Source organism: Leptidea sinapis, chromosome 46, assembly GCF_905404315.1.
Source record: "Leptidea sinapis chromosome 46, ilLepSina1.1, whole genome shotgun sequence".
Lineage (NCBI taxonomy): Eukaryota > Metazoa > Arthropoda > Insecta > Lepidoptera > Pieridae > Leptidea > Leptidea sinapis.
In genome coordinates this window covers 6,109,172-6,125,080 of record NC_066310.1, presented here as the reverse complement: position 1 = coordinate 6,125,080, position 15,909 = coordinate 6,109,172, and the positions used below count along the sequence as shown (strand labels likewise).

At 35.6% G+C, this 15,909-nt stretch overlaps 1 protein-coding gene across 1 annotated transcript in view; it reads left to right on the top strand.

Moving 5' to 3' along the window:
• The window catches only part of LOC126977822 (sodium channel protein 60E), a 246,528-nt gene extending 241,514 nt beyond the window's left edge, over positions 1–5,014 (top strand). The window contains exons 12-22 of the mRNA XM_050826433.1: positions 911–1,045; positions 1,526–1,740; positions 1,822–1,992; positions 2,071–2,264; positions 2,700–2,931; positions 3,021–3,292; positions 3,394–3,626; positions 3,727–4,018; positions 4,090–4,405; positions 4,476–4,751; positions 4,829–5,014. Of these exons, the coding sequence (XP_050682390.1) occupies positions 911–1,045; positions 1,526–1,740; positions 1,822–1,992; positions 2,071–2,264; positions 2,700–2,931; positions 3,021–3,292; positions 3,394–3,626; positions 3,727–4,018; positions 4,090–4,405; positions 4,476–4,751; positions 4,829–4,873 (2,381 nt within the window). The 3' untranslated portion in view covers positions 4,874–5,014. The remainder of the gene's footprint in view (positions 1–910; positions 1,046–1,525; positions 1,741–1,821; positions 1,993–2,070; positions 2,265–2,699; positions 2,932–3,020; positions 3,293–3,393; positions 3,627–3,726; positions 4,019–4,089; positions 4,406–4,475; positions 4,752–4,828) is intronic.
• The last annotated feature ends 10,895 nt before the right edge of the window (positions 5,015–15,909 follow it).

Here is a 15,909-nt window from a genome sequence, read left to right as displayed (position 1 = left end):
TAAGAGCACCAATGTTTAACTAAAAATAATGGCTTTGCAATCACAAGTTAAAACATTCTCACTTTAATATTAATACCATCAAATATGGTAAAGATGATAGGTTTTACTTGCATGATGTTAAGAAATTTCTTAAACTTTATGATATTACAAATCTTCAAGTTTTCAATTTTTGCTTATAATATTTGCAAACTGTTATGTGCATCGACACTCAAGTAAAGGGTTGTACTTTTATTCATATGCTTAGAATTTTGTATTTACTGTCATTGAATACTAACATCTAACTAGAACCTTTTTCAATTACACTTGCAATCAGATATATTCTTTGGATTTATGAAGCACTATGTAAGATACTTAGTTATTTACAGATTAAGTTCTGTTTGGTGTTGGATCAGGGTATTCTAATCCATAATCAAACTGTTTTCTTTAGTGGCTTTCTTAGGCGTGATTACAAGTATTTATTACTTTAACTGTACTGTTTATAAAGCAAACATTGTCTATTTAAGCTGCTAAAGTATTTGTTTGTTTGTACAAAATCGGTTGATTGAATTTGAAAAGATGTCTTTACGTAAATCAAAGTATTATCCAGTTATTTAAAATTTTACTTATGTAACTGCAACGTAATGAATGAGATACACCATCAAAATTGTTGTAGTGTAAATCATGTCACTCGACAGAAATTTTACGAATTTGAATTGCCATTGTTAATTAAATTATTCTGTATTATGTTTTCAATACTCTACCATCACCATAATCTTTGTTTGATTGACGCTACAACGATGAATGGTTATCTAGTGGCTGAGAATATTTCACCATAGCTTCACGTTTCAATGGGCGGGATGCCTCGTTGGAACATTATTGAACACTTTTATTGCAATCTCGCTTCTATCCTCATTAATATGGCCATTATCAGGGGCGGACTGGCCATACAAACACGCACCCGACCTCCCGCAAGCGGAGACGACGAAAATTAATGAGCTCAGTTTATTGGCAGCCACGCACAAATCACACATGGGCAATTACGAACAAAATTGCACATACTTCACAGGTTAGTATCACAGACGCCAACGCTTCTGCCCTCCCAGTCCACCCCTGTTCCTAAAGGGAAGACTGCAGGTGCAAAATCTGCATTTTGATATTTATTGTGTTACGAATAAAATAACGAACCGCATTAATGTTTTGAATTTGTACCTCTTTTTCACTTTTATGCAGTCATTAATCAACTTTGATGCGGTTCTATTGCTAGAAATTTTATTTAACTAGCAAATCGATAATTGTTTCATAAATTGATGTTGTGCGTTTCCCTGCGTTTTCCTCGAACCCTATTTTGGCTATAATTGCATGTTGTACAATATTAATTTCCCTCTAAATTAGATGATATTTGTAAACTGCTTGTCATTTTATTTGAGACTATACCGTTTGCTACACAGTGCTTCTGCTCTTCTTAACTTTTCTTTATACTTCTCGCTACATTGTTGTAAGGGATTTATTGCATGCCCCGCCATAATCCAATTTACTTTGATTACAGACGAGCTTGTGGATAGAAATTGTGAGTGCTGTGTCACTTGTTGCATTGATTATGAAGGGTGGTTACAGTTTCAAAATGGTCTCTACGGAATTGTGAAAGACCCTTTATTTGAATTGTTTATCACAACTTGCATAATTTTAAACACACTCTTTCTGGCTCTGGAGCATCATGGAATGAGCGAAAATGTTAGACAGGCCTTAGATATAGGAAACAAGGTAGCTGTATAGCAAATTTTAAATGCTTATTTTAAATTGAAATAGAACTGAATATCAATTAAAATAATTGAACCATTTTAGGTGTTCACGTCAATTTTTACTTTGGAGTGTATAATGAAAGTGATGGCTATGAGCAAGGACTTTTTTGCGTGCGGTTGGAATATTTTTGATTTAATAATCGTATCTGCTAGTTTATTAGATCTTATTTTCGAACTAGTTGATGGTCTATCCGTGTTGAGAGGTCTTCGTTTGGTAAATATTGTTCTTTGTATTGTATTGAAATTAATTTGTATGTTTTTGATATTAACAATTACGTCATTTTTATTACAGTTGCGAGTGTTAAAATTAGCTCAATCATGGACTACAATGAAAGTGTTGTTAAGTATAATAATATCAACAATAGGTGCTCTCGGTAACTTGACGTTTGTGTTAGTTATAGTGATTTATATATTTGCTGTAATTGGTATGCAGTTATTCTCAAAATCGTATACACCTGATAAATTTGACCCGGATCCAGTACCAAGGTAACATTTTTTGTAATCTATTATTATAATCTGTAAATGAAATTCTTACGTTTGCTATATCAAAGTAAAAATTGAATTTCTAAGTTTGATTCTGCAAAAAGCCAGCATATTTATCAAAATCTGAGTGCATCTCTATCAGATGTCCAAAATATTATTTCGTTTTTTTCATTGAAAGAAGTAAGGGAACGAACAGTTGGCCTGCCTGATCTTAAGCTTCATCAGGTGCCTATAACAAAGACGATATAATGTATCCTAGCATCTAAAGATTCCCAAAATCCTACCATAACATCGCTCTGCGCAACATAACCTTAAGATTAGTAATGAGTGCCGATAATTACACGTTTGATATGATTTCATTTGAGCTCTAATATTATTATGTCACATTATAAGAAAAATAAATAGACACAAACTCAACCATATTCGTTTATGTAATAGGTGGAATTTCAACGACTTTTTTCACTCATTCATGATGATATTTCGTATACTTTGTGGAGAGTGGATAGAGCCGTTATGGGACTGCATGAGAGCCGAGCAGGCGAGTGGGGCAGAAAGCTGCTTTTTCATTTTTCTGCCCGCACTTGTCATGGGAAACTTCATGGTTCTCAACCTCTTTCTTGCCTTGCTGCTCAATAGCTTTAACAGTGAAGAACTAAAAAATAGAAAAGAGGTTAGTATGTGACAATATCAGAAAGACCTAGACAATTAACTCCAAAATTCAAACTTAAATTAAAATATTAACCCCACATTTGTATTTAGGAAGTAGGAGAAGATTCAAAGCTTGCGAAGAGTTTCGATAGGCTACGATCGATCGTGAGAAAAAAGGGTTTTCTCGTGTCAAGAGGTAAAGACACTGAAAAGAAATCCAAGTTAGAAGAACTTGTTAATGAATTTATGTTACAACATCGCGCCATGAAGGAAAAGAAAGCATCTATACCAAGTGAACAAAGGTTTTCATCATCAATCCAGGAAACCATACTATATCCACATGATCACATTTACAGTCATAGTTATCAAGAAGCTGTAGCCAGGTAAAATACGTACATTAGTTATTAGGTGTTAAAGTAAACAAAAAACTAAAATTTAAATTTACGCAAAATATGCAAACTAGTAACAAATTTTAACTTTTCAGACCAATATCAGTGGGATCAGATTTTGTCTATCCCAATTTATATCAAATAACTAATAATCATGGAAGCCAGGAAACATTAAAAGACGTTAGAGATTTAGCTGCTGAATACAAAATCACTAGTATAAGAGAAGACTCAAAAGAAAATCTCGACGAGCCTACAGATCCAGTTGTAGCTCAAAAGTTATTAAACCAAATGTCTTCAGGCTACCATACCCAACCATCTGATTCTCGTGGTAAGTCATATGATTTAAATATATTATAGTGTAATTTAATAATACTATTTTCATAAATGCGCCAAAATTAATCAATATGATTTTAACATATGTAATGTAGATGATAATGAACAATATGAGATGGCTCAAATATCAACAAGAACAACACCCGAAAAATCTAAGCGGCACGGAGAATTGGGAAGGTTTCTTAATGACCCTACAAAAAGACCTGGCGATGAAGATATGAAGCGTCCATGGCAAACATTGGTTTCATACGTAGATGAATTAACTGTTGGTGGCAGAAAAAATTCCAAAGGACAATTTATTGACCCTATGGGAAAGTTTCCTGGTTTCGGGAAACTAAAAGAACCGAAAGTACCACAAAATTGCTTTCCTAAGCAATGTTATAAAACGTAAGTAAGATATAATTGTATATTAACGGGAATGGCTATAAGTCAAGCTTACGATCTTTCTTTTTTTGCAGATGTTCATGTTGGGATGCTTGTATTAAAACAAAACTGGGGCAAAAATGTATGTTTATACGTACACACGTTCTTCGTTACGTTGATACCCCTGCCTTCGAGTGGTTTGTTTTGGTGCTCATTTTCGCCTCTAGTATAACTCTTTGCTTCGAAGATATCCATCTCGAGAAAAATAAGCCACTCAAAAAAGTCTTGTACTGGACCAATCTAAGTTTCTGTATGATTTTTGTGATTGAAATGTTTTTTAAATGGATAGCATTGGGGTTCTATAGGTATTTTACAAGTTTCTGGACTCTGTTAGACTTTACTATAGTGTTTGTAAGTATTGCTATGAGAATACTTTTTAATGTGATTAAATTCTAGCTCACTAACAATTTTGCTGTTCTAGGTTTCAGTGTTTAGCTTGTTGATAGAAGAAAATGAAAATTTGAAAGTGTTGAGGTCGCTAAGAACGTTACGTGCTCTAAGACCACTGAGGGCTATATCACGATGGCAAGGAATGAGGATAGTAGTGAATGCTCTTATGTATGCAATACCAAGTATATTTAATGTTTTGTTGGTGTGTTTAGTATTTTGGTTAATATTTTCAATTATGGGTGTGCAGTTTTTTGGTGGGAAATTTTTCAAATGTGTGGACATAGATGGCGAATTGCTACCATTAGAAGTAAGTAATATTACAAATTGGTGAATAAAAATAAAAATTTATGATTCAGTTTTGACATTGAGTTTCTTTTCAGATAGTTAACGATAAATGGGAATGTTATTACAATAACTTTACTTGGGTAAACTCCAAAATATCATTCGACCATGTTGGTATAGCATATTTAGCATTATTTCAAGTGGCTACATTTGAAGGATGGATGGAAGTAATGGCTGATGCAGTTGACGCAAGAGGAGTTGACTTACAACCATCAAGAGAGGCTAATCTCTACGCATATATCTATTTCGTAATATTTATTGTGTGTGGTTCATTCTTCACTCTAAATCTTTTCATAGGAGTTATTATAGACAACTTCAATATGCTCAAGAAAAAGGTAAGGTTATACCGAATACACATTAATAATATTTAATATGTTAGCTAGTTTTAAAAAGCTTTAAATTTTTAAATTGTAAATGCAATAAATTTTTGACGTTCATCCACAGTACGAGGGAGGTGTTCTGGAGATGTTTCTCACGGAAAGTCAAAAGCATTATTACACAGCAATGAAGAAATTAGGAAGAAAAAAGCCGCAGAAAGTGATAAAGAGGCCGAGAAATCAATTTTTGGCAATGTTTTACGATTTGTCAAATTCTCGTAGATTCGAAATAGCTATATTTGTACTTATATTCTTAAATATGCTTACAATGGGAATCGAGCATTACGACCAACCGCATTCGGTTTTTTTCGTTTTAGAAGTTAGTAATGCATTTTTTACTACAGTTTTCGGCTTAGGTGAGTTCAAATTCATCGTGTTCCTCGTTATACTCAACAATGGAGAATCATACTCTTAATTTTTTTTTTCAGAGGCTATAGTAAAAATTATAGGTCTAAGATATCATTACTTTACTGTACCATGGAATGTCTTTGACTTTCTTCTAGTTCTTGCTTCAATATTAGGTATACTTATGGAAGATATAATGATAGATTTACCAATATCTCCTACACTTTTACGAGTAGTTCGTGTATTTCGTATAGGAAGAATTTTAAGACTGATTAAAGTAAGTATCTACTGTTCTCCAATTTCGTACTCAATGTTAATTTTCGTAAATTTTGTAATTTTAACCTTATTTACTTTGCAGGCCGCTAAGGGAATTAGGAAATTACTTTTCGCGTTAGTAGTTTCATTACCGGCTCTTTTTAACATCGGTGCCTTGCTAGCGTTGATAACGTTCATCTACGCCATCATAGGAATGTCTGTGTTTGGTCATGTGAAGGAGCAAGGTGCTTTAGATGATATCGTAAACTTCCAAACATTCGGCAGGAGTATGCAGCTCCTTTTTCGGTAAGTGTCAAGCAGTGTTTTTTTTTCAAATAATAATTATAATGTGAGTACAGTCTGAAATCAAAGTTGATCAATATAAGTTGCATTGAAAATGGATTAAAAGACGGATAGCATAGGATTACATCATCAAGCTTATTAATCGACCCAGCCTAAAGTTACGGCCATTAATTTATTTTGAGAATTCACATGTAAATAAAAACTTTGCATCGTGAAGTTTGGTGAATAGCACTATAACAGCAGAACAGAATTCTGTTAATTTATGCTTATTCTGTAACATATAATTTGATTTAGTCTTTGGTATTGTTATTTCATCAGTAGGTACGAAGCTTTCGGAGCTAGTCTGTTGCACTTACCCGCTTTTAATCTTAGCTATAAACGAATGAACGTAAAATAATTGGTAGGTGCTCAGTGATTAGCACTAATGAATGTATTTCGTAGTTTGAGCGTGACTTGCACCATGGATACATAATATAAGTTACCATTTAAATTTAATTAATTGAATTTATAAAATGATGATCTGTTGTTGCAAGAGAATGTGGGCAGCGGTGATCACTTAACACCAGGTGACCCGTCTGCTCGTTTGTTCTCCTTTTCCATAAAACAAAAGATACTGAAACAACGACAATAACAATAAACAAACTTATATGTACAGGCAACATAGTGGTATGAGATTCAGTACTAGCGGGTGGAATCATGACGTCATGTTCTATGACGTCATGATCGAGCGATACTCGGGGTTTCAAAAAGTGGTCTAAACTGCTCGTAGTGATAACTTCAGTAATACTGCATTTATTTACATGAAACAAAAACTAATATATCGGACATAGACTATACTTTTATGTAAAGTATATTTTAGTGTTACATTTTAACCCGTTTGTGTTCTCCAATGCTGCTATGCTGCACTTATTTGTTTTTCTTTTATTTCAGTCTGATGACGTCAGCAGGTTGGAACGATGTTCTAGAATCGCTAATGATCCAACCTCCTGACTGTGAACTGGGAGATCATGGCCATAGCAACGGAAACTGTGGGAGTCCGCTATTAGCAATTACATACTTCACGTCATTTATTATCATAAGTTACATGATTGTGATAAACATGTACATAGCTATTATCTTAGAAAATTTCAATCAAGCTCACCAAGAGGAAGAAATTGGCATTGTTGAGGATGATCTTGAAATGTTCTATATTCGGTGGTCCAAGTAAGTTCATGAAACATTTATATTTAAACATATTGCTCAAATGCCAGCTGCCTTCTAGTAAGTTCTCAAGGAAATCAAAGAGCCTATCATCATCATCATCAGCCGAAAGACGTCCACTGCTGGACAAAGGCCTCCCCCAAAGATTTTCACGACGATCGGTCCTGTGCTGCTCTCATCCAACGTATTCCGGCGATCGTCGGTCCATCTTGTGGGAGGCCTACCAAAACTGCGTCTTCCTGTACGTGATCGCCATTCGAGGACTTTACTGCCCCAACGGCCATCTGTTCATCGAACTATGTGCCCTGCCCACTGCCAATTCAGCTTCGCAATCATTTGGACTATATCGGTAACTTTGATTTTCCTACAAGAGCCTATAACTATACTAAATAACTCATCGGAGAAAAATGACAAGAACAAGAAAAAAAAATCATATTAGCACTTCTAAAACGAATATGTATATTGTAGAAATAGATCAACTTATAATTGATTGAATTTAATTTCAGGTATGATCCCCATGCAACACAATTTATAAGTTTTGCTCAATTATCAGACTTTATAGCGTCATTAGATCCACCATTAGGTATATCAAAACCAAACACAGTAGCTTTAGTAAGTTTCAATCTACCGATTGCTAAGGGAAACAAAATACATTGTCTAGACATACTTCATTCCCTCGTAAAGCATGTTCTTGGCCACGTTGAGGAAACGGATACGTTCAGGCAGTTGCAAGAGCAGATGGATATTAAGTTTAAGAAACAATTTCCTACGAGAAAAGAACTAGAAATTGTTTCTTCCACGAGGATTTGGAAGAGGGAAGATAAAGCTGCGAGAACGGTGCAGCGAGCTTGGAGGGATTATGTGAAGTAAGTTGCGTATAATTTTATGACTAAGCCGAAATAGTATTCATGAAGTGTATATTTCCATGCATAAATTTACCTTCTTGGGGTCGTTTATCTACTTTGGTACATATGGAAGCAATATCATAAAAAATGGTTCGAGATTTTAGGAGACTTTCCGATCTAACGTTTGCGGTTGCCGAAACATGCCGACATTTTTAAATAACATAGCCAAAATGCTAATGAAACAAGTAAAAACCGATTTCTAAGTATTGTATTTTAAAAATAAAAGAATGCTCCTTGTAAAGCAGAAAGAAATATAGTGATTCAAGATGACAATGTAACAGAGTTAGATGACATAATTTAAATTTGCAACTAGTTAATTCCTTCAAGACCTTCAGCGTCTGTCTAAAATATTTCCATAGTTGTAAATTAATAAATTATCTGGTAAACAACATTAGAGATACATCTCTATGGATGCTAGACGTGCCTAAACATCATACAGCTGCCTTCAGAGGTAGCTTTCGTTATAGCGCGACCAAATGCTGGAACAACCTGCTACCACCATTGCGTGACCTCAGTACAATTTCAAACTGAAAAATTAAGCCATACGTAATGGCGGGTCAAATTGGCCAGCTCTGGTTGCTCAAAAAATAATGGGCATTAACAGTACTAGGTTAGACATTGTGTTGTTTTTTTTATTATTATTTTTATGTAATATTATGTTGGGTTAGTTTAATATTATATTTATAATTGCCTAATAAATTATTACTCAGCACTGCAACGACAAGCGCCAAACGGGAGCTACTGAAAATCAGTGCTGTGACCAATTGTCATGGGTAACCTGAGTAGCATCCCCTTTTGACACACACTGGCACACAGCTGCTATATATAATATCTGGGGAAGTTATTTATTAAGCTTTGTAAAATATGTTCTAGGTTATTCTTAGTTATAATTTTTCTTTTTAATCTTACTTTTGTAGCTATGTAATGTTTTATGTGTGTGTCAAATAAAATATATTATTATTATACTCTTTATTATAATTTCGCCTTATTTTATACATTTATATATAACACATATTTATAAAAAAAACAATATAACAAATATAAATATAAAAAATAGGAGTCCCGCCGGCGTTGGTTCACGACAATTCCGCCGGTGGTTAGGGCGACAGACTGAGGAACTTCCGCACGATGCGTGCCGTTCCCACAACAGCTGCTTTCTGTAACTGACCCTTAATCTAGTTATTGAGCGAGAGCCTCTTGAGATGATGGTCGATGCTCTTTGCTATAAGACCGTTTACGGAAACGACTTTGGAACAATTATTGTTGAATCAACATCCCACATGTCAGTAGCCTCGTGTGCCAGGTCCAGGTACTTCGACAATTTGTCTATTTCAGCTTTCAGAAGGTTATCATAACACGGAACGGTGATATCAACAATAAATGCCCCACGCTCTAACCGATCTACCAACACAATATCAGACTTATTAGCAATGATAGTTCTGTCCGTGATGATAGATCGGTCCCAGCAGAGCTTGGCACGGCTGTTTTCCAGAACTTGCTCCGAAGTATACTTATTATATGGGACTTCAAAATGCACAAGATAGTATCGAAGAGCAAGTTGCTTATGGTTAATCCTGGCTACTTGGTTGTGTCTGTGCAAATACTCTCCATTGGCAAGACGAGAACAACCGGAAATAATATGTCTGATAGACTCACCAGGATGATGGCACGCCCAACATATGCTTACTGTGCCATCCTTCATGATGTATTTCCCGTAGTTATTCGTCTTGATAACTTCATCAGCAATTGCACAGGCAAATCCTTCAGTTTCCCCAAAGAGGTCACCAAATCGTAGCTAGGTCACAGACGAAATCGTGTCTACATCAGGTGCGTAGAGAGCCCGGTAAAACCGTCCATGAAGTTCTATTCCCCTCCATACATTCAAGCGATCTTGAGTACTGAGTATAACCGGTTTTCGGCAATTCTCTTTGGATAAAGAGAGCGGAGTAAGTCCATTGTCTACTGCCACAATTTCTCGATGCATTGTCCATTCTTTACGTAGGAAATATTCCCTGAGATTATACAGCTCACAATTATGCAGGTTTTTGCCACTTAGAAACCCGCGGCCTCCACATTTCTGTGGGATGTATAATCTCATCAAAGATGAGCGTGGGTGGTGCATCCGGTATGTCGTCAGTAGTTTACGGACCTTTTTATCTAGGGCGTCAAGCTCGGTTTATTATTATTATAAAAGATATTTTTGATTTAGTTTTAGAGCCTGTAAGTAGTATGAAGAAACGGGATGTATTTATTTAATTAAAATTTCAGGAGAAAAAATCGTAGTCCTTCACAAGAGGAGGAGAGTACAAAATGGTCGCCCGGGGGAGGGTGGGGAGGTCGTTTAGGTGCTTTGCTTCATGTGCGAAGAGGATCTCATGCTTCGAGCAGGAAGTCGTCAAGGGCTTCGGACGCGTCAGATCTGAGCGAAATTGGAGGAGCTTGGCTCAATTTACCTCTACTTCTTCTTCCGGGAGCGGGGCCTAATGAGCAGGTATTGAAAATCTCTCAACTGAATTTACATCTACTAGTCAAGTATCTCATTTAAATAAAATTCGTATCACATGCTTTTTAGACACGTAAGCAGTTTAAACTGCCCATTTCAAAGACCGGAAAGTATTTTGTATTGACTTTTAGAGTACTTGCCATTATCTGTCACTCGTCGCCTGGACTGCCGTAAATCATCGGTGCGTGTGTAGTCTGTCACTTATCACTTACTTACCCAGTACTTTGAGAATCACTTGGCACTGCGTAGAGATGTCGCTTAGTTGTGTGTCTTTTACTGCATCGCAGAGTATTCCAAAGAGCGATTTAAAACTGATCCCAGCCGCCCATTTAATTACCATTTCCTTAAAACTTATCACAATAACTTGTCGATTCGTAGAAGTAGAGCCATCACATGTGTTTCTGCGACGTTCTAGTTTGAATGGATGCTGGTATTACAAACTCTCTCTCTCTCTCTCTCTGGGGCTGTCCCCAATGACCGAGGATAGTGTTCAGCATTAAATTTGCATCTGCAGAGGATTATCTGCCTCCATCGGTTTCCATCCAGCGTGTCTCTTACAAACGTGAAGAATTCGGATGACGAGTCTTTAATTTAGTCGGTCCATTTTCTTGGAAAACGACCACGCGATCTTTTGCCTTCGGTATTTACAACCACAATAAGTTTTTTCAAATTTCCTTTGTCTCTGCGCATTGTGTGGCCAAAAGACAAAAGAATATGTTATCTGCATAAGGTGGTCAAGCGAGTTTTTATTCGGAACTGGTTCAGGATCGATGCATTGGTGCGTTTCATAATCCAAGCTGTTCCATTTGCTTCCAATACCAGATCTCGAATGCATCAATCCTTTGCCTTTCTCGACCCAAGATTATCCACGTTTCTTATTCTTACAGGAAGATAGGGAAAACCAGACATGACACATATCCCATGCATCTTACAAGGATTTTTTGCTAGATGGATCACATAGCGGCGCCTTTTGTGGCTTGAAGCAATATTACTGCTTCAGACAGGATTATTATCAAGCAAATTCCTGAAAGAGAACTAAGAAATTATCGATATATCTTGCACCACAATACCTGTCTTTCATTAGCGCACCGATGGCTTATGGCACCCGGGAATCTACAAATACTCTCTGTATTTGACATCAATAGTAATTGAGTGCAGGAATTATAAATTAATCTTACAATAAGAGCTTTCATTTTGTTCTATCATGTGCTAGATACATAATTATAGATAGGAATGGTATTTTCGGAAAATATTGTTATGCTTTTCATATTAACTGCCATCACAGTTCTTGTCATACTTCTACTAGACCGTACATATTGTATGAATGAGTATAAATTAATAATAGTTGTACTATATTGTATGCATTATAAAGGTTCTGGCTGTATTAAGGTTCATTCTGCATCAATTCTCATCTGTAGGCTAGCAGTTCCAATGGACCACCTCCACGACGGAGGTCGGCCTATGGTCTGCCGTTATTCCTTCGTCACCAAGATGCCGTAGACGAAGATGGCGGACCGAAACGAGCAGGTTCATATGTAATGTTTGGCTTTTTGTGTATTTCCTTTAGATTGCAGACTTAATTTTTTCATAACGGTGACTAATTCAAAATTTCTTAGCCGTTTTTTTTAATAAGTTGGCTTCGCATGCATACATATCTATTATCTTAAGCATTCTATGATGCTGTTCTTTCTATATGTTGTATGTCGTAATGCAGTGTTTCTCTTTTTCTCTCTGTGGGTTTATTACTTTTACGCATGCAGTTATAAATATTATATTACAGAAGCAGCACCATATTCGAGTTATAGAAATGCTTAATTGTTAGCCTCAGTTTTAATTCGACAAGTCTTTACGTACGCAAAAGTGGGCTTACGACAACGGCGGTGATTTATTTCACACCAACTACGAAACCAAATCAAAATATTATTCACTACTAATTTTGAAATGACTAAAACTACACATTTTTACGCCTTCGACTCATATTTTGTTTATAAAAAGCTTAAACCATACGTACCTATACTGCACAATGCTATTTACCTTTTCATGTAAGTACACTTCACGTAAAAAGGAAGAAACATATTTTTATTCTTAATCCTAATAGAAATAAAGCACTTGACTTACAATTAATCCACAGCAACTGGTTAGGAATATTACACAAATTTTGTTGCCAGATTGAATTGTTATTTATAAAATCATTACCTAGGCAAGCGACAGTTTTACCCTACCTAAAGTATATCAATTTAATATCCGTGTTATTAAGCAAGCAGTAAATGCTAAGGTCTAAGCATACAGCCTTATATATTTTCGTCACACGTTTTTTGAGAACATAGTTCGAATAAATAGTATTTTAAATACAATATAAACTGCACAAGTGATAGCTATGTTTTCCAGAGGAGTAGCTGTCCTCAATGGAGGAGCACTCAAAAACGCATTGACTCTTGAAGACATTACTGATTAAATCTATGAAGACTGATGAACAAATCAAATAACTAAAGAAAAAGATACGATATTGAAAATTAAATCGGGAAGGGACAGGAAGAAGAGAAAAACTATTAGTAAAGAATATGGGCTAATACATAAATAATTCTTGAGAGAGTTGATCAACATGAAAAAAACGTGGACATTATGCTACATAGACTTAAAAAATCCTTGCTTCTAGACGAACAAAATGTGCAAGAGAGAAGAATATCTCTAACGGACATACATACAGCAATATAGAAAAAGAAAGTGAATCTATTGTTTCTGTAATCAGTATATTTCACTGATCTGTATAAATACCACTGGACAGGCTGTTCCTTAAGTTTGACGGCAAATTTTTGTCCCTATTTGGACCGCCACTCGCGAGCGTCCTAACTAATTTTGACCTATAATACAAATGGCTGCGAGAGAAGCGTATAGTACTCTGAAGTATTATTGCATTTTGAATTAATTTCGGTCGTTTTCCGTGTTATATATACTTCAAGAATCAACGTAATAAAGTACACATTTTTTTAAATATTTTTCCTATCGATGTTTGTTTAGCTGACGTTGTCATCACTAGTCTTAGTAACCGCAGACTTTCGGTATATGGCCAACAGCGCTGAAATGGTGAATATTAAACAGGCACAAAATCACTTTGACAGCCGCCAGTCCAGTGGTAAATATTAGAGGTCAGTGATATTTTTTCATAAGTCGTAAACAGTCAGCTACGTTTGAAATAAGCTCCTTAGTATTTTGAATATTAAACCAAGATTAAACAACTTGCTAACGCACATATTGACAAATCGAAATTGATCACGCATTATGTGGTTGTCAGGTAATCTAGTTCCAGGTATTCTAATGCGGTTAATACACTTGACTGAATTTAGTCATCTAAATTCAGAAGCACATTAGAAGCTTCTGATCACACTGTCCTAAATTTAGTTACTAAATCAGTCACCACTTAAAGCGCGACGAATTCGGACTTGTCGTAGAAGTACGAGGATGGCTCCAGTATTGTCCAGGCACCAAAGAATTGGCCTTTGCCTAACCCTGGCCGTTGGCTGAATTAAAATTGAAAAAAGAAAATGAAATCATGGATGAAAGTTATCAAACATTACAAAGAGAACAGGTGTTTTAGAACCAGCAGACTTCAGAAATGATCTACGAATGGATTCGAGATCGTTTTACATAATATAATTATATCTTCTGACACCGTTTATTCAAAAGCAAGATACTATCTCTACTAGATACTACTACTCCTACGAGACAGTATGAGTGCAAAAGAAAAATTGGTCGTAACACTTAAATCTCTTGCAACAGGAAATTCATATCAAGATTTAAATTTAAATTCCTTAATATCCCATGCCCTGCTGACAAAAACTATCTCTAAAACTTGTTTCGGCTATTACTATTATTTGGGAACATAAGGCTTAGATACGTCCTCCACGCACGAAGAGCCACTAGCGACTGAAATCAGTAACTAAATGCGATTACACTTTGCGAAATGCGTTTCTAATAAGGCTTCTAAATGATTCAGGCATTTACAAACCATCCTTACTTTTGAATTTAAGAAGCTAGGTTGCTGAATGCGATTATACTTGTCTAAATTCAGAAACGACTAAATTTAGACGACTAAATTCAGTTTAATGTAATAAGCGCCTTTAGTCTATGGTATGCCACAACGATGCCAAGTTGAATTTAGTAATCTCTTCCTTCCTCTGGGTGTCAGGCTTCATTGTATTAAAATTTTTGTATCAAACTAAATTAAAAAATTAAAATTATGTAAACGTCAGTCAGGCAGACTTTTAAAAACATGTAAGTACAATTTGATAAAATATGTGTGCCTCTTTTTGTAGTAGATTTAGAAATAGGAGAGATGTCGCATTTAGATGTCAAATGTGTCAGATTTTCTTTACCATTATAACCGAAAAGGTTAATAGGTTAGAACACATATAACAGTATGGAATGTGGATTTGAGATATTAACTATGTACCATACCATTTCCAGGGTCACTCCGGCTAAGTTCTCGTCGCAATTCAGCTCGCCGCGCGACAACTCCCGCCCGTGTTTGCACACCAAGCCCGCATGCGAACAGTTCGGTCAGCATCCTCGTCACAGAAGCATCTCCGGACGCCATGCCACTAAACCCAGCCCCACCCACCGTAGTCAAAGTACTCGTCCACAGAGAGAGCGACGAGCAACCCAGCTGATCACCAGAAGAGCCGTTTCGGCTCCAAACATTTAGATAGTAAAACTCGTAAAGTGGGTGTCAAAATAATCGTAAATGTGTTCAGACACGGGTAACTGAGTGATAAAATAATAGATTTTAATGTACCTTGTGATTATTGATCGATTTAGAATAGCGTTGATAATGTATAAAATCAAATAGAGTTTGTTAGAGGCAATTTGAAAACTTCCGATGTACGAATCCAACAGATGAATTCGAATTTGTTGGCTAAGCAATAACCGTTAAGATATTGTGCTTGTTAAATTGTTTTGGAATTAAGCTCGTTCATTAAAAGTCATAAGCTGTTTTAAGTATTAATAGATTAGAAAGCGTTATTTGTTACTGTAAATAATATTATAATGTTTAAGCTGCGGCCATAGTTGAATGAATTTGAATTTTGTAGTACGCTTGTATTTGTTATGACGAGTTAAAAATAATTAAATATACGGAACGTTCAACCGGTAGTAATATAAACACAGAATTGCCTTAAAATAGATTTTTATTAATAATATTGTACATTTAGTTGAATTAGTAGTACACTTAAGATTTTA